The 23216-nt window shown below is 40.4% G+C and overlaps 1 protein-coding gene across 9 annotated transcripts in view; it reads right to left on the reverse strand.

The window, feature by feature from the left end:
* The window catches only part of PTPRM (protein tyrosine phosphatase receptor type M), a 798103-nt gene that overhangs the window by 595212 nt on the left and 179675 nt on the right, over nucleotides 1-23216 (reverse strand). For all 9 annotated transcript variants that reach the window (XM_043558322.1, XM_043558320.1, XM_043558321.1 and 6 more), the window contains exon 2: nucleotides 5618-5740. In XM_043558322.1, coding sequence (XP_043414257.1) covers nucleotides 5618-5740 — 123 coding nt within the window. The remainder of the gene's footprint in view (nucleotides 1-5617; nucleotides 5741-23216) is intronic.

A 23216-nucleotide genomic window follows, 5' to 3' on the forward strand; every position in this document is an offset into this window, starting at 1 on the left:
AATCCCGACGTGGTGAATAACAATGCCTAGCACATCGCAGGTGTTAAGTAAATATTTGTTGAATGTTGACAGACTCAAAGAATGAATGAGATAATTAGACAACTGTCTGAATATTCTGTGCCAAAAATACCACTCACTAGATACACACTGAAATTTAAGGAGGAAAAATGCCTTTTCAACCCCACAGTCTCCTCTTCATCACTCACTAAACCTTGCATAAGCCCTGAAGTATGGATACGTGCGGAAGTCTTCCCTAGCAAGAGGTAAATATGCCTGACGAATGCACCCAAAGAGGAAACTTCACTTCCTTTGTCTGTTAATCCGTCATCTTTCCCAAATGTGAAACTGACTCCACATAAACAGATGTAGTCATTTTTTCTATTTTCTGGGTCATCACACTAGAAGTGCATACTGCCCCTCCGTCCGGCACTTCCGTCTCTCTGCCTTTCACAGGGGCACCCGCAGGAATGATGCAATCCTTAGTCACAGCATCTCCACGAAGATCAGAAACACCACCATTCCCAGTGTGCAATATATAAACTAAGTGTGGAAGGCTATATGAGCTTCCCCTGGTCACGTGCTACACCACCTGGAAAATGTGTCAAGTTTTCCTGGCACTGGAAACCAAATTCACTTAATTACAGCCCTGGTAGAGTTATGGTTTTTCTTAAGTTTATTTATTTATTTTGATAGAGACGGAGACAGTGAGAGCAGGGGAGGGGCAGAGAAAGAGAAAGAGAGAGAGAAGGAGAGGGAGAGGGAGAGAGAGAGGGAGAGAGAGAGAATCCCAAGCAGGCTACACACCATCAGCACAGAGCCCGATTCAGGGCTTGAACCCGCAAAGCCAGGACATCATGACCTGAGCAGAAACCAAGAGTCAGATACTTAACCGAATTAGCCACCCAGGTGCCCCTAGAGTTATGATTTCTTAAAGGGACCAAGTCAGGTATAAATAAACATCAATATTATTAGTATCAAATGGCCATGTTTACAAGCTACGATTACATTTTTAATATTACGGATAGATTGGTTGTTTTAATGCTTTATATGAAATAAAGTTGCATTTTCTTAGACATCAGATATAGAACTTGTTAAATATCCATTTTATAGAACTGGAGCATGAAGGTGCAACTATTATCCTTTAATAAAATATAAATGCATCAAATACTGTCAAACTGTGCAGGCATTTTTATATGAAAAAAACACTTCTTAATCAATACGTCTTAATCTATTCTGATAATACAATGTGCCACAGTACAGAGAGTGACAGAATACAACAGGGCTAACAAAATGTACCAGGTTATTATTTGGTTACTGAATCAAAGGTTCTTGCACTCAAAGCAGTAATCCTTATGATAAAGTTGAAGAAAGTTGCCCATTGCCAGTGGAGACCAATCCATAGGAAATGAACCTCACACTCACCAGTAAAGAGAACCTATGAGTGGCATAGTTTCACCATCAAACAAATTGGCTCAGAGCTAGCTGCAAAAGTATAATCTGTAACGTAAACATTAGCTTCAAATATAAAAATGTTAAATGGCATTTGGTATTTATTTGCCCTAAATATGTATTTCCAGGACCAATGGCACAGCCTTAGAGTAGTTATCAAGTCAGCTTATATAAAGCTCCAGACTGTATTTAAATTTTTTTTTTAATATGGCTAAAAATAACCTCACATGTGAAGATACAGAGAAACAAACCCTACATACACTGGAGTATCAATGTCAAAAAAAGACCCAGAAAAAGTAAAATTTTAACTAGAGCAAATGTAAAGTACAAATTGTAGCCTTTTGTGGTCATAATTTTAAAAATCAGCTTGATGGATTATTTGCTTATTAGAATCACAATAGGCCCACAAGGATGATGAGATTAAACAATAAAGAAAATCTCAACGGTTTTAAACAGAAAGCAAATCTACAAGAAAGATAGAGAAAACCCCTCATCATGTTAGGTTTTTTTCTGACTGATTCTAATGGCCCAATATTTGGAAACTATATCATCTGAAAGTAAAAGAAAATGTGAAATAGTACTTGGTTGTGAATAATTATAACAGGAACACAGAAAACAGTAACAATATAAACTGAGTCCAAAGCAACAATTAGAGGCTGATGTCAAAATGGTCTGAGACAGGGGTCAGCAAAATTCTTCCATAATGGACCAGACAGACAGTAAACATCTAGGCTTCGTGAGCCCTACAGTCAGTGTCTGTCACAGTGTCCGTTCTGGGCTCTGCCATTGTCGCTTGAAACCAGTCACACGCTATATGTAACAAGTAGGCAAGGCTGTGTGCCAGTAAAACTTTGTTTATGGATGCGGAAATTTGAATTTCACATGTCACAAAATATTATTATTATCTTGATCTTTTTTTCAGCTATTGAAAAAAATAAAAACCATTCTCAGCCTTCGAGCCATGCAAAAATTGGCAGGAGGCTGGATCTGGCCTGTGGGACATAGTATGGCCAACCTCCGATCTAAGGCATCGCAGAACCAGGCTATGCACGAGGGAACACACGCAGATACACATGTGAGAAAAAACCCAATAATATTTTTTTAATCTTTTTTTTTTTGAAAGTTTATTGTTATTTGTTTTGAGACAGAAATAGAGAGCAAGTAGGAGGGGGTAAAGGCAGAGAGAGAGGGAGAGAGAATCTCAAGCAGGCTCCGCACTGTCAGTGCAGAGCGTGACATGGAGCTTGAACTCAGGAACCATGAGATCGTGACCTGGGCCGAAAGCAAGTCAGATGCTTAACCGACCGAGCCACCCAGGTGCCCCCAGCCCAATAATATTTTGAGTCAAAGGTTTAAAGAAATTAACCCTCAGGAAGCTTTGATTGTATCTGATTTTGCCACCCATTTACACTGACAAATTCATAAAACTAATTTTGTTTTAGTGTAAGAGAGCCAGCCTTGGAATTTGTTTTTGAAATAGATAAGTCATGTTATACACACTAAAGCAAAAGGAGGAGAAGAAAACCCTTGCAACTTAAATAGCATTTAAAGCAGGTCATGGCTGTAACGTCTAAACACATGGGAAACTCTGTTTTAAAATCCATACCTTAGGACACTATATGCAAAGTTTGTAAGATGATGTTTCCTAATTTCTAACGATAAAATTTCATTAAGAATTTAACTTCTCACCTTAGGCAGATAGGTCAGCGGAGCACCAGTCCATAAGGGCTTGCTGCTCTTAAAACGCTGCGAGTCTATACAACACTCAATTATATAAAAATACAATTAGATTGTTCCCTAATTGTATTTTTGTAACTCTCTTTCCCAACCACCTAGGTTCCTAGAGAGAAAGACTCATTTCTTATAATCTCTCATCCCCCACAGTAATCAGCATCATGATTAGCATATACTCAAAGTGCTCAAAGGAATTTTTTTTTTAATGGCTAAAGTTCATTTAATGAACAGGAGGGAAAAAATACCATCCTATGTTATAGCAAAAATTTAGTTAGCCTGATGGAACAACTACCAATGTTCAAAAATCTCATCTGGACCCATGCCCACTGACATTGTCAGAGGCCCGCAGACACCCAACCACCCAAGTATCGCCACAGTGACCTGCACTCTGTTTGGGGATGGCCGTTGAGGGCACACATTTGTAACTATCAAAAATCAGATGGAACTGACAAACAAGTTGGAAGGCATAACCTTCAGAGATCCCAAGTGACAAAGGACTAAGTATTCCATTAGTCAGTGGAAGCAGAATAAATTCAAGCAGAATGTATAAATGCCCCCATTTCATTCTTCCAAAGGCAGAAGAGCTTTCAAAAGCCAGAAGTTTGCAAAGTTGCTTCCTCTTTGTTCTTTCATTTATCCAACCAATTGTTCCAGGATACAACTGGTCTTTGATCTTTATTACCATTTTTATAATGGCCTAGGCTAGAAACCCATCTTTTCTACATTTAGAACTTGGACATCTTGGCCTGAGATTCTACTGTGGGAAATCAGAAAGAACTGAAGGACAAGATGATGGCAAGAAATGATACCTCTCCCTCCCTTTATAGAAAGGTGTAGGTCATCATGTAACAAAAACAGAACCAGTGAAGGCTGAAAGAGATACTGCAATATTGGGGTTCCTTTGTAAAAGTCAATTTTTCCAAGACCATCTTCAAACTAAAGGACCACAATAATTACCTCTACTGCCTAATGTGAAAAATTACAACTTTTTTTAAAACCATATTAGAAGATAATGAGAAAAGCCCGAGTCACTCTTGTGGAGAACTCTCCCAGGACTAAATCTGAGCACCCTCTCATGGCCTCAGCCATCCCCCAACTCTCTGGACACAGGCCAGATCCTCAAGAGAGAACAGGCAATGCCCAAAAGGCCTTCTGGGGTGAAAAGCCTGTTTAGGGAAGGCCATCCCTGCACAAGAAGTGCTGTCTCCCCACTCACTGGCCAGCATGAGAGCAAAAGCTGAAATTTGTAAAAACAAATCAAGTACCACTGTTTCAAACACAAGTCATATTCAAAAGCATACACACGTACAAGAGAAAAAGAGACACAGGAAAGGAGAATGTCAGCGGAGGGGACATAACCAAGAGCTAGAATCATTTGAAGTCCAGCAAAGCCGTAGAGCTGAGGAGCTCAGTGTCCCGTTCTTTGAAGTTATAAGAAGTTAAACGTGCAAAGGAGAGGGCAAGAACATGGTGGGCATCCTGTTACTGCGTAATGAAGAACAACATGAAACTCTACTTCCTGTTGAAAATCTACCTTTATAAGATGACCTACTCAATGCAATTATTGCTACATCGGGGTGTATTACTGAAGAACTTTACAGTTACCAAGAGTTCAAAAATGTGTTTTATCTAAAATCCAAATCAGAACAATGTTTTGCATTTTGAATCCTGAATCCAGCATACTCATCACCCCTTTGTAACATAAATCAGCAAATCTAACCTTTTAGAAGGATGTCCAACACACCACCTGAAAAGGGTGGTCATTAAAATGATCAAGTTCAATGTGATTAACATTCACTCATCACCAACTCGCTACTCTTCCTTCAAAACAGGAAGTTGAATTCTTGTTAGTGTTCCATGGAACAAATGTCTTTCACTCATGGGAAAATTTATTAAGCACTTCTTCTAGAGAAAAAGTATCCACATGTGTGCATCACCATTTTATCTTTGGTGCCAAGTGAGCCCCTGAGGCGACAAGATTTAAGTTATTCCCCAAGGTCTCCCATTTGTGAAGGAGACTTTGTTGTTTGGATTTCCCAGCTAGAGTTCCATCCACTAGATACATTTGCCAGAAGAGGCATCCATCTATTTCCCATATCTACTTCTTGGAAAAGGATCAACTGGGGAATTCCCATTAATCTAGCTCAGGTGCACCCAAAGATAAAGGAAATAAACTTTAATTAAATTTGAAAGGAAGAGATACAAAGGTAAACTCTTTGTACATCATCACTGGTCCTCTTAATTGGACTATGGTACAATGGGAATGTACCAGTTAATCACCTTGAAGTGCCACACTCAAAGACCAACATCCCCACTCATTCCACCAACACCCAAGGAATATTTACTGTGATTAAGACTCCTGTGAAGCTTTGATTTTAAAAAGAAAATTTAATTTCTCAGTTTTAAAAAAGAAAATTTAAAACTACATGCAAACCTGAGGGCATCCACGGATCAGAAGTTGGTTTGGTCAAGGTGTTCACCTGCTCCCAGTTGAAGTCATCATCTTCGGCCTGACTATATCCACATGCACTATGTGGCTCATCAAAGAGGCAACCACCTAAAATGTAAAAGAATGAAAAGCGATGTGAGCACCAAACGGACCTCCGGAACAAGCTATGATGATTGCAGGTCACTGTAAACCTACTTGATACTGAACCAAATTTGATTTGACCTTTGTGCTCAGGTACAATGGAACTTGACCCTACTGTGCCCTAAGTGCTGACTGTTAATCGAGAATATTAACCATGCCTTGCCAGTACTGCTACACTGTACTGTTCCCCCTCCAAAAAATCCAGTGTTCATATAATCCAATTGAAAGTTTAGACCTGAGCAAATTTATAATTCATGTTTTCCAGATTTGCAGGAATTTGGAATAATTGATCTTATGTTCAAAACTTTAATAGGGTTGCCCTAGGCATTTCAATGTGTTTTCAATAAAAACACATCATGATGTGTCCAAAAAAAATGAAAAGAGAAAGGCTTTCACCGCAATACTGGCACAATGTCAGGGGGAAAAAATACAGTAGAGACCATGAACATAGCTTGCAAAACATACTCTCTAAGGATTATTCTAAACCTAAGGTAAAAAGAGGTTTCACTTTAACACTTTGGAGATTTGAGGCCTCAAAAGTAAAACAGATTATAAATTTGCTTACAGTCCACACGCTTTTTAACGGCAAGAATAAGTTCAAAACTAACCATGCGGTAAACATCTGCTTACTTCTGGTGCTAGAAATGAAGCTACTTAAAGAAAGAAAGAATAAAAGCAAATGCAATTTTACAAAGCAGTTCAGCTCTTTCAGCATCGTGGGGCACACTGATGATTTTCAGTCCCACCCACATCCTCTTCAATGTCTCCTGTTACTTTGAATTGGTACGGTATCAAATCTTTTCACCAATGTTTCACGTTGCAAAAGGGAGTGATTTTACTGGTCATATTAATTACTATAAAAATTCTAATGTCCATTATATAACGTTATTAGTTATATTCATTAAAAGTATTACTTACAATTACTTGCCAATGAGGAGAATTAGGGCTCTGGTCAAGACAACACAAAAATAAGAACATTATTGCACTATGTCTGCAGTGCAATAATACTATGTCTGGCAGCAAGACGATAAATAAAATAGCAATTGTACAAACTCAGAGGTAAAGACACATGTTAGAGGTCACCTGGGGCCAACTTCCATCCAAATGCTTATGTCAAGTCTACAGGCTTCTAGACAGATCGACAGCTTTGAACCGGTGAGGCACTCAGGAAATTTAGAAAAGCATCCCTACCTTGTAGACAACCCCCCCCCCTTTAAAAAGGCCCAAACTCTGCTTCTTCAAATGTATACTCATTGATCTTAGCTGTACCCTGTGAAGAAATAGGAAAAAAGGTCTCCGCTCTCACACAGGAAAGCTGATTATTTGAAAAGAGCTGTCATGTTCTAAGTCTTCACTTCTCCAGGCAAAACATGTTTTGCTCCCCTCAGTTCCTCCTACCAGAAGGCTTTCAGATTTTCACTGCCCTGGCCGGTGTTCTCTGGCTAGTCCCAGGGTTATCAGCACTCATCCAGAACAATGACTCCCAGTACTGGAGCCAGAATTCAACTGGCTGCTTCCCTGGACCTCATGCTCTTTCAACAGTCAAGGCAGAGTGGCGGTCCATTCCGAGCTTCTGCAAGCCTAAAGTCCCATATGTTTTTTTCATACCACTGCTGTTGAGCTATTTCCCCTCTCTTGCAATAAGACTTCCCGAATTTGAACTCAGGGCTGTACATGGATCCTTACTAAATCCCATCTCATTGTTTTCCATGCCTCACTCCAGCCTGTTAAGAGCTTTTAGAATCCTGATTTTACCATTCAGGTATTAGTCATCCTACCTAGACTGGGATTATCTGCAAACTTGATAAGCACACGTTCTATGTCTGCCTCCAAATCACTGATCAAAAAATGTTAAACAGGGCAGAGTCAAGGGACCTCAGACTGCTTTAGGTCTCTCCCAGCTTTCTAGCTTTGTCTTAGTTGTTAGCTTCAGGCATGACAGTGAAATTAGTGACCCTGGAAACTGTCTTCTGTGAAACTTTCACAGAACTGGTCAATTAAACATTCCACTGAAAACAGAAACTCATTACAAAGATACAGCACTAACTTAATATTTCACCTTGACAACAACTGGTAATTTATACTTCCCTCCTACTCAGCTTTAACAAGTTCAGAAACAAAGTGGATTTGGTTAAAAGCACATAATACTAACAACTTTCCAATTTGGGGTAAGAAATGTTAGAAGACTATGCAAACATCTAGGAGAAATATTTTCCCTTGGTAGCAAACCCTAATTCTGATGTAGAAAATAGCTTCGGTACCGTAGGAATAAGCTCACACAGCAGTAACACTAATAATATTCAGACAGAAAGAAACCACCATGAATTTTGACAGAAACGGGTCCCCCCCATGGAAACACAGATAGCACTTTGATGAAAGTCCTGCAGTGCAATCTTGAACAGTGAAACATAGCTATCGGCATCCACAAAACAACTCGAAGCTGGTTAAAGACCTGGTTTACAAAACCACCATTGGCACTGAAGATATAACCAAATATAAAGGCAAAAGCATGCATGGCTGATAGCAAACCCCAAAGGCTGATACAAAAACCTGGTGCACAGATATACTTTCCCATTACATAAAGCTGTTTTTATCACTTGAAAGGAAACATAAAATGTATGATATGGTTCTTTCTGGACCCATGTACGATTATCAAACCATTGGAAAATGGGATACAGTATGAATTTCCTATTGCCCCAAGATATATCCCCCCACACACCAATTTTCAGAGCCACCACTGGCCTCATCCAACAGATTTGAGACCCTAAAAATAGCAAAGGTAGTTTATTGAGCTAAAATGAGATGAGATTAAGGTGTTTACATCTGAATTAAACTAATCAATTAAGGAGACAACAATTAAATCTTGGTTTTCAAGGCAGCTCTGTGCAGTGGGGAAGCAAACGGGGTCAAACATCTGGCCCATCCCTCTTCTTACACTACTAGATTTGTGACTGTAGACAAATCACTTAGAGAAATCTCTGAATCCTGGTTTCTCCACCTATAAAATGCAGATGACACATCTTTCACATGGCATTTCTGGTGATTCAATAAGAGAGCAAATGTGTATCATGCGGTCAGGCATGTTCAACCAGTACCTGTTTATCATTAGTTCTGAAGTCCTTCTTATAACAATGACCCTCATGGATTCATTTCATTGCAAATAACTGGAATATTTAATTGGAAATTAAGAAGTGTGTGTCCTTGGAAGGTGAAGAGCCGTGAGCATTCACGCAGGCACATTCCTGTGGGCTCCTCCGTGGAGCCATGTAAGAGCAAAGAAGAGAGAGCTGATAGATTTTTCAAGTAAATGCTCTGGGGCCAATGAAGAATGTGATAAGGAAGCAACGTCTCCCAAAATGCAATGAAATGAAGCTCTTCCAAAAATAAATATCCTCGATTTTCAGAGAAACACGGTTTCTGTACAGGAATGTAGGAGGATGTGGCCAGCAAGGGACTTGCCAAGGTCTCCCGGGAACTGTCTTTACTTGGACTAATGCCCAAAAGCTCATGGCTGGACCATATTCCTCTATCAGATCAAATTAAATCATTTTCCTTTTGCAGAGGGAAATCAGTACTAAACCAAAAGTCATGTACAAGATGGAGGAAAGGTGATGCAAGCCAGGTGGGGTGTCGGTTGTCATCATTCACACTCTGTCTCTCTCTCCATCTCCCTCTTCCTCTCTCCCTCTCCCTTCCCCTCTCTGTCCCTTCCCCCCTCTCTGTTCCTTCCTCTTCTTCTCGAGCTCTCCCAGATCTTTCCCTCCTTCTCTCTCTCTCTCTCTCTCTCTCTCTCTCTCTCTCTAAAAGAAAGGTCCATGAAAGCCTATAGGCAGTAGGAATTCTGCTGAAAAGTAATTTTGGTTGTAACTCTTAGTCATCTTGGTAATCTCTAGAACTGGCACATGGTAGGCACCCAATAAATGCTTTTTAGACAAATGGGTAATGAATTCCCCAAAATTCTATGCAGAATTTGGTTGCAACAATTTTGGCTGGACACATTTAAAAGAAGCACAAGGTAATATCCACTTAATCAATGAAAACAATCTCAGTATAGCCCCCACAAAGCATCCAGCCCCATCCTGGTGTATTCCAAGATGAATAAGCTACAAATATGACTAAATCAGTGAACATGTTCGTTTTTTATTATGGCTGAAAACTGTAAGTTGGTTAAATGTTAATTAAGTCTCCACAAATTATGGTTTTTGCTTTAGAAAAGTCGAACTCTTTGGGGGGCAATAATTAGATAGCAAGACTAGTTGTCTATAAAGGTCATTCTTGATCTATGAAAATAAAATACTGTGTTTACATATTGAAGGGAATTTATCTTTCTTCTTTCCTTTGGAGTAATAAAGAATTACTCAGTAGATCCAAGAATAGTATGATATCATTAAGACATAAGCTATAAAGGAGAGGATGGTCCACTTTTTCCCCAAAGGAAACCTCAAAAGATCTCTCATATGACCACCTATGTCCTACAAAAGTGCCAGGCCTGGAGAGCAGACAAAAGAAAACGAATTGACAAGAGTTAGTGCCCATCGTTTAGAGCAGTATTTTATAATTGAAGTATAGTTAGCATACAGTATTATATTAGTTTCACATGTACAATATAATGATTCCACAATTCTATACACAGTGACCCACATGGGTCGTGACATGTTGACCCAGCACACATACATGTACATTTTGCAAACCAAATTTATCTCTGAGGTACATTGATACATATCATCTCTGTTCTATCTGGTTTTGTAAAAGGCTGGTCCAGATCTACTAACCTGACTTCAAGGTCTTCAAAGGTTGCTACCTGGCGTCCTTAAAGTTTGGGAAGGAGAACCATTACCTAGGACTATTTATTTTGCTTGAAGTCATTATCTCATTTGCTCTGCACAATCACTAGGAGACATTTGTCTCAATTCAAAGAAACTGTTACGTAACAAAACCATGCATATGTTTACATGTATTACTTAATCTTAAAACCCCTAAAGGCAAGCATTGATATCCTTTATGCCAGCTATCAATCTAATACCTCTCAGTTCTAAATTCACTTCTCATCTCTTGCTCTGCAGAACTATATCCAAGCTCTCTAACTACATTCCTATCCCTGTGGGTAAGACAGAGAGCTTTAACAGTAGAGGGTTCTGAAGAGGCACTCTGAGAGGAAGGCGGGGCAGCGGGGGGGGGGGGGTGCTTGCAGGGCTCCAGGGAAGGCCCCTCAGCACACAAGGTTTCTCCAGCACCAGGCCCACGATGCAGGAGGTTTCCCAGTGTCCAGCTCGACTGGTGTACGGTGGTGGGCAGTACCCTGCAGATAGGAACTTACCCCAGCACCCTGCTGCAGTTCTGAGGGGAGTGCCCCCCCAGAAGAATGCCCCCATGAACAGCTTCCCCTGCTACTCTAGAGGACCCATTTTTTCCAGGTTTCATCCGTGTGGCCCCACAGCAACTTCCCTACCATCCACTGAGCCCTGGATATCAGCTCTAGAAGGATCTCCTCCTTGACTCCTCTCTTACTTCCCTGGACCAGTGCCTGCCTCTCGTATCTACTATTCCTTTATTCTTAAGGCTCACTTTACTTCGTACTAGCCAATCTCCTATATTCCAATCCACTGTTATAGTTAACTATTCTTTTTTTAAAAAACTTATTTATTTTTTGAGAGAGAGAGAGAGAGCATAGGCAGGAGAGAAGCAGAGAGAGAGGAGGAGAGAGAAAGAATCCCAAGCAGGCTCCATACTGTCCACTCAGAGCCCGATTCAGGGCTGGATCTCATGAACCGTGAGATCATGACCTGAACGGAAATCAAGAGTCTGGCACTCAACCAACTGAGCCACCCAGGTGCCCCTACTTAATTATTCTTTATATGAGACTCTTCCTGTTCAAATTACTGTGTGGTTTCTGTCTCCTGCCTGGAAATTCATTGATACATCCCAGTTTTTACAAATGGGAGTTTGGAGTGGTCAATTATCTTGCCCAAAGTCACACAGAGTTCAATGTAAGGCCAGCAGTTCACCCAATGTCTGAGTCCAAAGGTCATATTCTTTCCAATCTGCACATTTTTACTCTGAATGCACCTCAATAAGTAAACAATGTGTAATATTTATATAATGATTGTTGCATGAACTGCATTGCAAATAAGCTCCTCTAAGAAGCCAGTAGAGGACAATCAAATGTTAATTTCATAAACTTACTTCTAAGATATACACACATTTTGAATTGTTCTGCCTTTAACAGGTTAAATTGACTCATATAGTCTAGCAATCAAGTTCTTGTATAATTACAGTCCATTTAAAGTTATTTTGTGAAAGACGGCAATACTCCTTGAGGAGATTTCTGGAACATTTTTCTCATTTGTTCTAAATACAGAATGACCCCATTTAAGGCAGCCTTTACCAAATGCATAAAGTATTAAATGGGTCTCTCTACAGAGCGGGCGAATCAAAAACTAGTGCTAATGCACCCCACAAAGAAAATTAATGTTATATGTTCTATTTTCCTAAAATACGTGTAGTCTCAGGTGGTCCTATCCACTTATTTCAAATTTAAAACTGTCAGGTAAATGGCTAGAAATTAATACACTTCAAACGATAAACAGAAAGTGAGCTGTAATATACATAATTGTTTTAAGAGTTAAAGAAACAAACCTGCAGCAACATAGTGAAGCCACTGCTTTCTTCTTATAAATCAATCCCAGTGACATCTACATTTAATTGCCTGCCAAACAATACAAGTATATAAAGCCTCTTAAACTTTGAGTGCCCCGGTGACGGTTAGTGAATCAGACACTAAGCATTATAGAAATGCTCTTCTACATAATTTAATCCAGCAAGTAGTTTTTACACGTTGCACAGGCATTTAAATGGCTAATGCTAAGCTCTATTGTAAAAAGTGCTATTTGCCAATGGATATATTTTATATAATTCAAAGGAAATGAGCTGTCTTGTTCTTAAAGTGTCTATGGCTTATTATACTTACTGTATACTTCATTTCATATCCATCTATTGATTCCTAATTTTTAAAAAGGCCTGATCACAACAAACAACCAAGCATTTTTCTTATTGATCTTAAAATCTTTTTTTTTACCCCAATGGGTACCAGTATCATTTCTATTCCCAAATATTGTATAGACGCATCCAAATCATTAGGGATCTGTCTCAGTTTCCCACTTATCAATGAATAACTTTATAGAGTTGCTACAGGATTTAATTAAACCACTCCCTATGAATCCAAGTTTACCTGAATCTAACACTGGTCCTCTTACTGTCCACACCAATATTGAAAACTATAGTGTGAAAAACAGCTGTCTGCCTCTATCATAGCAACAGCAGTAAGAGGAAAGAGAAAGAAAGAAGAAAGAAAGAAAGAAAGAAAGAAAGAAAGAAAGAAAGAAAGAAAGAAAGAAAGAACAAAATGATAGGGTATCTGCAGGAACCATCTAGGGGAGAAGACGGTCAAATCTAGACCAGTATTTATCACTTCATCTTTGGAGTTGCATGGGTCCTGAGTCCCACACTGGAGCAATGGTTCTCAGAGTGGCCCCTGGACCAGCAGTACCACCCGGGATCCTGTTAGAAATGCAGATTCTTAGGCCCTGCCCCCAACCTACTAAATGAGAAACTTTGGGGTGGAGTCCTGTGATTTTTTGTTTTTAAGTGTATTTATTTATTTCGAAAGAGACAGCATGAGTGTGGGAGGGGAAGAGAGAGAGGGAGGGAGAGAGAGGGAGAGGAAGGAGAGGGAGAGGAAGAAGGAGAAGGAGAGGGAGAGGAAGAAGGAGAAGGAGAGGGAGAGGAAGAAGGAGAGGGAGGGAGAGAGGGAGAGAGACAGACAGAGAATCCCAAGCAGGCTCCACACTGCCAGCACAGAGCTCTGGGGCTTGAACCCATGAAACCATGAGTTCCTGACCTGAGCTGAAACCAAGAGTCTGATGCTTAACCAAATGAGCCACCCAGGTGCCCCTGGAGTCTTGTGTTTTAACAAGCCAGACCTCCAGGTGATTCTGGTGCCTACTAATGTCTGATAACCACTGTTCCAGACCGACCTATTTAACCAGACTCTTCTGGGAGCAGCCCTGGGAATCGGCACTTTTAAAAAAATTCCCAGAATAATCTAATCATTGGCCCATTTTTAGAAAACTGATTCAGATCAGTGGCTTCAAACATTTTTAAGAAGGTATTATCAGTTTTTTAAAAAGGCACAACCATCCTATGTTTTCCTATTTATAAATTATATAATGTAGATTATTATGGACACACACATAACTGACCTTTTCAAGTGCAAACTACAAAGTAAATATAAATTGAAGTTCAAATATTTTCTTCCATGCACCAAGGGATTGTACTATACACCTCAAAGGGTGGAGAGAAAGCCTTTTGGAGATCACTGCTCTAAATAACTCCTTTTAGTCATAAATATCTCTCAGGTGAATAAGGGCAACAGAGTAACACTGCTTGATCAAAGTGCTGAATTCCATGCTCTAATTTCATGCTAAGAAACCCCCGATCTGTAATTTTTTCTCCTAAGTGTAACTGCTCAACAGAAGCAGATATCCTAAGTAGAAAATGATCCTGGTTGTTGGTCAGAGAAACCCAGGAAATTAATAAAAAAACAGCGTTTCATTTTATGCCCAGTAGCGTTCCTGCCAGTTTAGTATGATTTATAAATCCATCTCTTGATGATTTTATTAGCACAAAATCATTATCTGGGAAAGCCGATAAAATAAATTCCTGAATTCACCCAAATGCACTATAGCCAAGCCATGTTATTCAGCTTAAAACAGGCAACCAATTGTTTATTTTCACTGGATGCTGATTAACCTAAACTCAACTAAACATTTCCCTCAATGAACATTTTTTTCTACATATCACGCTCATTGGGTAGAATCAAATTATAAGGAAAAAGTAAATATAATTTCCTATATCCTCTTGGCAAAACATGCATTCCAATTTCCTATCATTAGGAGTAATTATTCTAAAACAAAATTGGTAACTTGTAAGACTGACTCTATTTAATTGGAATCTGAGACCCAGGATACATTAAGCCCTGGATCTGTCAACTACTTGTTCTAGCTTCAGACAAGTCACAGACTGTGTGTCATACTCTATGTATGAAAAAGGGAGATGCAAATCTCACATCGTGGGAGCAATTAATGTGTATGGTGTCAATGATGAAAATGGGGGTATTTAAATAGAGAAGTTTTCTATTTAGTTCAAGGGCCTAACACTCATATGCCAATGAGTGTGAAGAAAGAACTAGGAACTGGCACCCCCGACCCCACCTGCCAGCCACTGTTCCTTCATTCCTCATGTCTTTCTTAGAGGGCACATCACAATGGGTTTGGCATAATTCTCCTGTCCAAAGATTTGCATTTTTTGATACAACAGGAGTCCAAATTCCAAGTCTCCTCCAATTTGGTGCTCAAGTGAGGAAACAGCATCTATTCCCGTGGCAAAGGTTGGAGACTGGCTCTGTTAGGCTTACTGAGAAAGAGTACAACAGTCTTCAACTCAGAAGTTCCCTATAGGATTTTCGAGGGTAAATTCTGACCTTAGGCAACTCCCTGAGGATTTATGTCCTACAGAAGATATGACTCTTCTGAACAATTTATTACTTATCTCCTAGGGAAACGGTGCAGGTTGAACTCGGTGGGGCACTTGAAAGCATAGTCACTGTTAACAAGATGATGTACCTCAAAGAAAGCCATGGCCAAGTTTGGTATGTGCTGGCTGAAACAGGAAATTAAGGTGCCAGACATCTTTTTGTGGATACCGCCTATGGGGGCTGATGTCACCACAAATCAGAGGTTCAAGCCAAGAATGTGACTCAACCACCTCTCTGCCCAATACCTTACCCCCCCACCCCAAACACCTTCTCAGATCTCTTTCTTGCCAATTCCGCTACTCCCATCATACTGCAACCTTAGTTTCAGCTCATGTCCTCACTGACCTTGACTCATCCCCTCACATTTAGACTCTAACCTGTCCCGGTATATCCCACACATGACCAGCAAGCTGACCTTGTATAAAACACACAGCCAAAAAATGGTCTCTCCCTACTTAAAATTATTCATGGGCCCCTGACTGCCCATGGGATACTATTCAAATGTTATCAGGTGACATATGAGATTTCCTGGATTTGAAGTGTGTGTGTGTGTGTGTGTGTGTGTGTGTACTTCTTTATCTTCATTTTTTGCCACCATTTCCCTGTAATAGTATGCTCCAGTAATTTCTGACCATCTGTAGATTCACTCTAAGGACCGTGTTGCCCACATGTCGCATGTCTGGGACACCATCTCTGCACCCATTCCAGAGTCTGGCTGGCACACTCCTCTTCGCTTTTCAAATGCCAGCTCAGATGCTACCTCTCCCGGGTACCTGTTTCGGATTCCTTTTCACAGATAAAATCAAGCACTCCTTCCAATGTACCATGACTGCAAAATATGTAAGTCTTCTAGGTATCTTCATTACCCCACATGGCAACACGACTGTGGGCAAGTTTGTTGTCTCTGCTGTGTTCTGAGCTCCGTGGGTCTGGGCAATGTTCTCTTCACCTCTGTATCCTCAGTCCTAGAGAGATGCCTGATACTCATTAAATACCTGCTGGATTTAACGGAATTTTTGTGGAGTTTTCTATAACAAAGGTAAGCACAAAAACCATTTACCGCTGTATTTTTATTGGAAAGGAACACTGAAGAAAAAAAATACTAATGGATTCTATTCACTCAACATTCTCACTACACCAGGGGAAGAAGAAATTCTGATTCTAGAGCTCTTTCTTGACTTTTTGATCTTACTCATGGCATCTCCTTCTCTCCCCACTCCCTCCCTCCCTGTCAGCCCAATTCCTCTCAACAGACGACTCATGTGCCAGGCAGAGGAAGAGAGGAAGGGAGAGGGTGTTAAAAACAAGTACAAAGCGGATGAAAAAGAAGCTCTTGTCCTCAGGGAAGGCAACTTGGGGGACAGGAAGTTGTTAAAAAGGAGAAATATGAAAAATGCTACAGGAGCCAAGAGAAAGACCAAAAACTCATCCTGAAGGCCTCCTGTCCCTAAATGGTCCAGATAAAAAGAAAACCAGAGAGTCAGCAACTAGATGTGAGAATCTAAAATATCCATGGCCTGTTATTCTGAGAATCTGCATAATAAGGCTGTTATTTGGCAGACCTCAGCATAAGTCAACAAAAAGCATACGGATTTTCTGTGTATCATACTGGAACTCTGGTTTAATGCCTCAGTCGGTTGTTTTTGATTTTATGTTTCAAACATAAAAAGAATGCTAATGATTACATGCCATATATCTTTCACACTTATGAAATGTAACAGTAGTGAATAAGGACTCAATATCAAACTTCAATTCGCAGGCCATGATGAAAGTAAACTTTGAAGAATAGTTCATTGTATCAGTTTTTAAACTAGGAAGCTGCATTCTCTAAGCTAAGAGCAACACTTACGTAATGCAAAAATGGCTATGAATCAGCTTTCCTTCCAGTCATTTTATGTGACCAATTAGTTGCTAAAATATAGGGAACTAAGAATATTAACCCTTCTGAAGGACAAAACAATTGAAGCGCCTTTCTAACATTTTTTATTTACTCAATATTCTATTTCCCTTTTTAGCAGGTATTATTTTGCCACTGACCAAAGACAACAAGTGGTCTGAGGAAATAACCCTGGACCAGGAAGCAGAATGTCTGGGTCCCAGTCCTGCCCTGGCCTGTGTGTGGTTTTGAGCAAGGCAACCAGCCGGCAATGTGGAGATACAATGGGCAGAATGTAGATTAACCACCAAAAAGACCTGAGGTAAGTAACAACCCTATCCATTTAGAAGCTTTCCTCCTCGGTTCATATGTAACACCATCTACTTTCTGGAATATTATAAGAATTAAGCTTTGTATATATGTGCGTGTTTATACATATACACATCTATACCATCTATTTGCCTACCTACCAACCTATCCAGTTACGTATCCTCCTTATTATCTGTCCAGTAAATCAGTAAATATTGGCTCTCTTTCCTTTCTGGTCCTCACTTCTGATCTATATAAAATAGCACAGATAAACCAGATCATTGGTTCTTCAGTGTGCCTCTCAGAACCCTTAGACTCCCTTAGATTGCAAAGGTGAGTCCACAGCCGGCCTTCCTAAAACCCTGCTTCAACCTGATATATTCAACATTCCTTTACTTTAAATGTTGGTGTTCCATGGGCAATAAGAGAACTGTACCATAAAAAGTTAATATTTAACAGTATTTGACAACTTCAGATTTAAATGATCTCTAAGGTAAGATTTTCAAATTCTAAGATTATACATTCTATTATTTTTTTTCTCCCTTCTCCTAAATCTAATACTTCTTTATCAGGAACATGATGGAGGTTAAAATCTGTTGGTGTGTATCTAGGTATGTGGTTGGGAAGGGGTCTGATTATAATATAAAACCTAAGAAAAATAATGTTACACAATATAGGCAAAAAGGATAGCAGAGCTCAACTTTAAAGAGAGAAGAGAAGGTTCAAGGTAGAGGTGGTGAAGAAGTAAAAAGGTATGAACATCTACATGATGACTGGCCAGGTTCCCGGCCTAGGAAAAGCAGAGAACACAAATTCACAGGACCAGGCACCTGCTCTTCTCAAATCTGTGTGAGCTGGAACTGATGTGGGGGGGGGGGGGATCACTGACAACCGAATCAACCCCAAAAAGATCTACATCCCATCTGTCAGGAGGATATTAGAATATCTAACAGAAGTTCTTCTCAACCTGCCCCACTCCTCAGCAGCTGCTTACTCATGTCTAAAAGTATCTGAATCAAGGAACACCTAGGTGGCTCAGGTAATGATCTCGCGGCTCGTGAGTTCGAGCCCCACGTAAGGCTCTGTGCTGACAGCTCAGAGCCTAGAGCCTGCTTCGGATTCTGTGTCTCCCTCTCTCTCTGCCCCTCCCCCACTCACACTCTGTCTCTCTCCCTCAAGAATAAATAAACATTAAAAAATATTTTTTAAAGTATCTGAATCAGTTTATGTTTTTTTCAAAGTCTATAAGAAAGAGGCTCAAAATCTAAAACTCAAACAAAAGCTATACGGGAATGGATTCACACCACCAGCCCTGTAACCACATCTACTCCAATAAAAATATTTATTTAGACCATGTTCGGGCCCATGCAAACAATCCACACATACAAATAACTAGATGTTAAATATTCCAATTTGGTAGAGATCACTTAAGGGCATTAAACACAGGAAAAGTCAAAGGGGAACAGGTTCAAAAAAAGCTAATATCAAATTCAGTGACTCCATAATATGGAGAAACTATTCATTGGCCTAACTGTAATATAAAGCCAAGACACTAGAAAACTCTGCTTCTCAGGAAGATTTTTTTTAATTTTTGGGGGGGTTTATTTATTTTTGAGACAGAGCACAAGCGGGGAAAGGAACAGAGAGAAGGCAGGACACAGAATATCAAGCAGGCTCCAGGCTCTGAGCTGTCAGCACAGAGCCCGATGCAGGGCTTGAACTCACAGACCGTGAGATCATGACCAGAGCTGAAGTCGCTCAACCAACTGAGCCACCCCGGTGCCCCTCAGGAAGGTCTTTTTTAATTTATTATTATTTTTTATAAGACGCTTGTTATAAGAAGCCATGGTTGCTGGGATTAATCAAAGTGTCAGTATATAGTTGGTTTTAAGCATCTGAGTGTCTAATTTTACACTTGGTTAAACCTAGCCTGGATCTTTCTTAGGGGACTCTCCTTCAGTAAGCTTATTGTTGTTGGCCTTTGGCCATATTGGACACATACGTTTAACAACATCTAACCTAACACTGGGTACCCCGTAAATTGAGAAAAAACTTTGTGGATCAATATAATATTGACTAGGCTTAAGAATTAGTAACCCTTCATAGCGGCAGAAATTTGCCTAGAGGAAAGTTCACAGTTTATCTCTTCCAACTTTATCTCTGTAATATTTAAGCCAATGATCAAATGTGGGCTCTGGGACCCAAACCACACTGCTAAGAATAAGCTGTAGTTACCAGTGCCTTGCCCAGCCTCAGCCCTCGCTGGGAAGCATATCTCTGATCAGAGCCCCCCGCCAGAGTCATTGCGCCCCTTTGCAGTACTGATCTTGGCAGGATAAACAATATTCCCAACTCACCACTGGTTTAGGAGGAAATGAGGGAGAGGGCAACATTTTTAGCAGCACGCCTTACTGACACAAAGCTTGGGCGAACAGTAAAATCCAAGTGCATCAGTATCCATTTTTTCTCATATGCTCCATAAATTTCAAAAAGATGTTTATCTTAGAAATGCAGATAGGACTTTAACCACAGGAGAGCAAAGTTGGCACCATTACTAATAATTCTCAATAAAGACCTTCATTATACTGAACTTTATATACTGCTAACTTCAAAATTAAAAAATAAAACCCAGGGGAAACCAGAAGATTTAATTAGGTCAGAAAAAAAAAGTCTTTTGAAAAAAAACCTTATTACAGATAAACTGTTAAATCTCTGGATCGACCAAACACTATCTTCTTGAGACACTGAGATATTAATCCAAACATAAGTCCCAATTTGCAAATTGGGCAAGTCTGCACTTTTCCCCATGTGTTTACGGTAGGGCTCCTGAAAATACCAACTATACCTGTATCACAAAACATTTTTTTAAGGGGTACTGATCTCTAGTATCTCTGCCATAGCATTGTTCTCATTTTGTACCAGGTTAAGAAAAGCACATAAGCTTTCCTCCTAGCTCGGTGATTCTTAAACGTTTGGGAGTTTATGGATCCTTTTGAGAATCTGAACAAAGCTATTCATGATCTGTCCTCCAGAACGTGTGTGTGTGTGTGTGTGTGTGTGTGTGTGTGTGTGTGTGTGTGCGCGCGCACGCAAATTTTATAATTCCTTGAGTTTACAAAGTTCTTAAGAACAATTCATTTACTCGAAAGGCAGTTCGATGACTACCTATATCAGAATCACCAGATTATTTCTTAAAACACAGGTCTTGAGCCCTGCCCTAGACCTATGGAAGCGATTGCTGAGGGAGAGGCTGGGGCTCTATTTAGGTGCTTCCTGGTGATTCTGTTGCTGGTTGAAGACAAGTCCCGTCCTCTACTCTGGTCACTTTCCTCTCCTCTCATGTTATCAACTGGTTCTGAAACAGATCCTCCCCAGCACTCGCTTACCTATCTCCTGAGGAGCCCAGCCTCTGTCATCTCCCCCTGACCAAAGGGCATCTCCACCAGCATCCACACCTGCTCTGCACGCTCCGCTCACAGCCACCCCCACTTCCATGCACACCAGGCTCCTGGGCTCTTGTGTACATCTGCAATCCACTTCCTGGCCAACTGCCCAGAAAACTCTTGTTCACCTGTCCATAAGACCCATTGCCGCAGAATGGACTAGGTGTCCTCTCTGTTCCTGTGTTATCAGCTCATAATTCTCCCATGAATGAGATCGTCCCTCTTCTCACTCAGTATGGGGTTCAGTGGTCTCACAGACTACATGGTGAGCACCCTGGGCTTAATGCAGAAGCGATGCCTGGCCATCCAGGGTGGCTGCTCCTTAGCTACTTGTAGTATGCGACTTACACTGCTATACCTGAGCCATGTCCAAGGGCAATGCCGAAAAGAAACTGGAAATCCTCCAAAGCGTTATGCAATGAGGAGAATGAGGCAGACAATGGTGGGGGCTGCCTGATTTATCAAAAGCACTCCGGTCACCACCCAGTAAGTCAGGACCCATACACTGTTCAGTGTAGTAAAAGATGTTTGAAAGAAAAGAGAAAGAAAGAAAGAAAGAAAGAAAGAAAGAAAGAAAGAAAGAAAGAAAGAAAGAAAGAAAGAAAGAAAGAAAGAAAGAAAGAAAGAAAGAAAAGGAAAGAAAAAAGAAAAAGGAACAGAGGGTCCCAATCCTCAATTTTAGTATACTTAGCAACACATATGTAACCAACTCTAGTTCAGCCCTGTGATGAGGACACGTGGTATCAGAGATTACTAAGAGACTATTTCAGATTAGGAAGAAAAAGGGTGAATTCACAGGGGAGAAGGCATTTCAGGTGTGGCTGGGAGGACTGGTCAAGTTTTGAGGGGGCAGACAGACAGAGATTTGAGAGAGCATCAACACAAAGGGGAGAAGGGGAGAAACATACACCATAAGAAGGCATGGAATCAAAGCTCATTTCAGCATGAATAATATGAAGAAGGGCTGAATTAGGCTGCAAAGGCAAACCAGAGCAGGATAGTGCCGGGAATGAGATTATCACATCGCGACATTCACGCTCCCATATGGTCACCCACAGCAGCCTGGTGACGAAGGAGGGCAAAAAAGGCATCCCATGTTACAGAGGAGGGAAGAGGTCAGAATACTGATCTGACTTGCTTACAGTGAAGAAGTGGATAATGGCAAGACGCAGGCTTTCCTTACAGTAAAATTGTTGTACACAATTACAGTAAAGTGACTATTCCATGGATGCTCCTTCCGCATTTACTACATAAGTAAATTGCATCTTTACTACAACGGACACGTTGGATGTCATCCTTGAATTTTATCCCCAAACAGCGTTGACATCTTAACACCACCGAAGATCCTTTACATACCTATTAAATAAAGACTTGATGGCAACAATATGGAGTTAATGAAGGGAAGGCAAAAGAGAAGTGAGATTTATTTCAAGTAGATACCAGAGAAAATTCACTCCCACCATCAACTACCAATAATTCTGCCGAACAAATCGATCCTTTACAAACTGAAGCATGTTAAGCAGGAGCGCTTAGAGAAGCAATACACTGAGGTAGGCATGTTTACGGCAAAATACAGGGGCATGCAAAATTAACTGCTTGTTTGCTTTCCCATTTACATCAGAAACCTGCCCTTACAAGTAAAGCAGCCACAGTGAACCATCACTAAAGCGTAGACACTGAAGCAGGGTGCTGAGAGATCAAATCTCCCTTCAAAATTGAAAAGAAATGCTAATGCACTCCAGCTCAGAAGTACCATACCAGAAAGGAAATTAATACTGAAACTGGAACAGCATCTACTGTTCCACCCAGCAGGAAGAAAACAATGGTGTTTGGTCAAGAAGTTCAAGGAAGCATAGGGATCTGATAGGAACAGAGGAAATGAAGATGGACCTTACGAAGAATCCAAACTGGAACAAAGTTGCCCAAATGAAAGTCCAGAGGGAGGGCAAGGCTTGTGTTGAAAAGGCTACGATCAGAGCAAAACTGCATGTTCTTGAAACTCCTACCTTGCCTCTTACTCTTGCCTCCCACATAGAGAGCAGCAGACAATTGAAAAGGGACCACAAAATAAAAAAAAGAAATATGTAGAAGAGCGCAAACATAATTAATTGTATCGCATCACTTTTTGAAGGCAGGACTTTCTATATAAAAGGTCCGGTCACACGCTGGACCAACAGTATTAAAGAAAACGAAGAAATGAGGGCAGACTGTTCTCATCTCATT

This window comes from Prionailurus bengalensis, chromosome D3 (genome assembly GCF_016509475.1).
Source record: "Prionailurus bengalensis isolate Pbe53 chromosome D3, Fcat_Pben_1.1_paternal_pri, whole genome shotgun sequence".
NCBI lineage: Eukaryota > Metazoa > Chordata > Mammalia > Carnivora > Felidae > Prionailurus > Prionailurus bengalensis.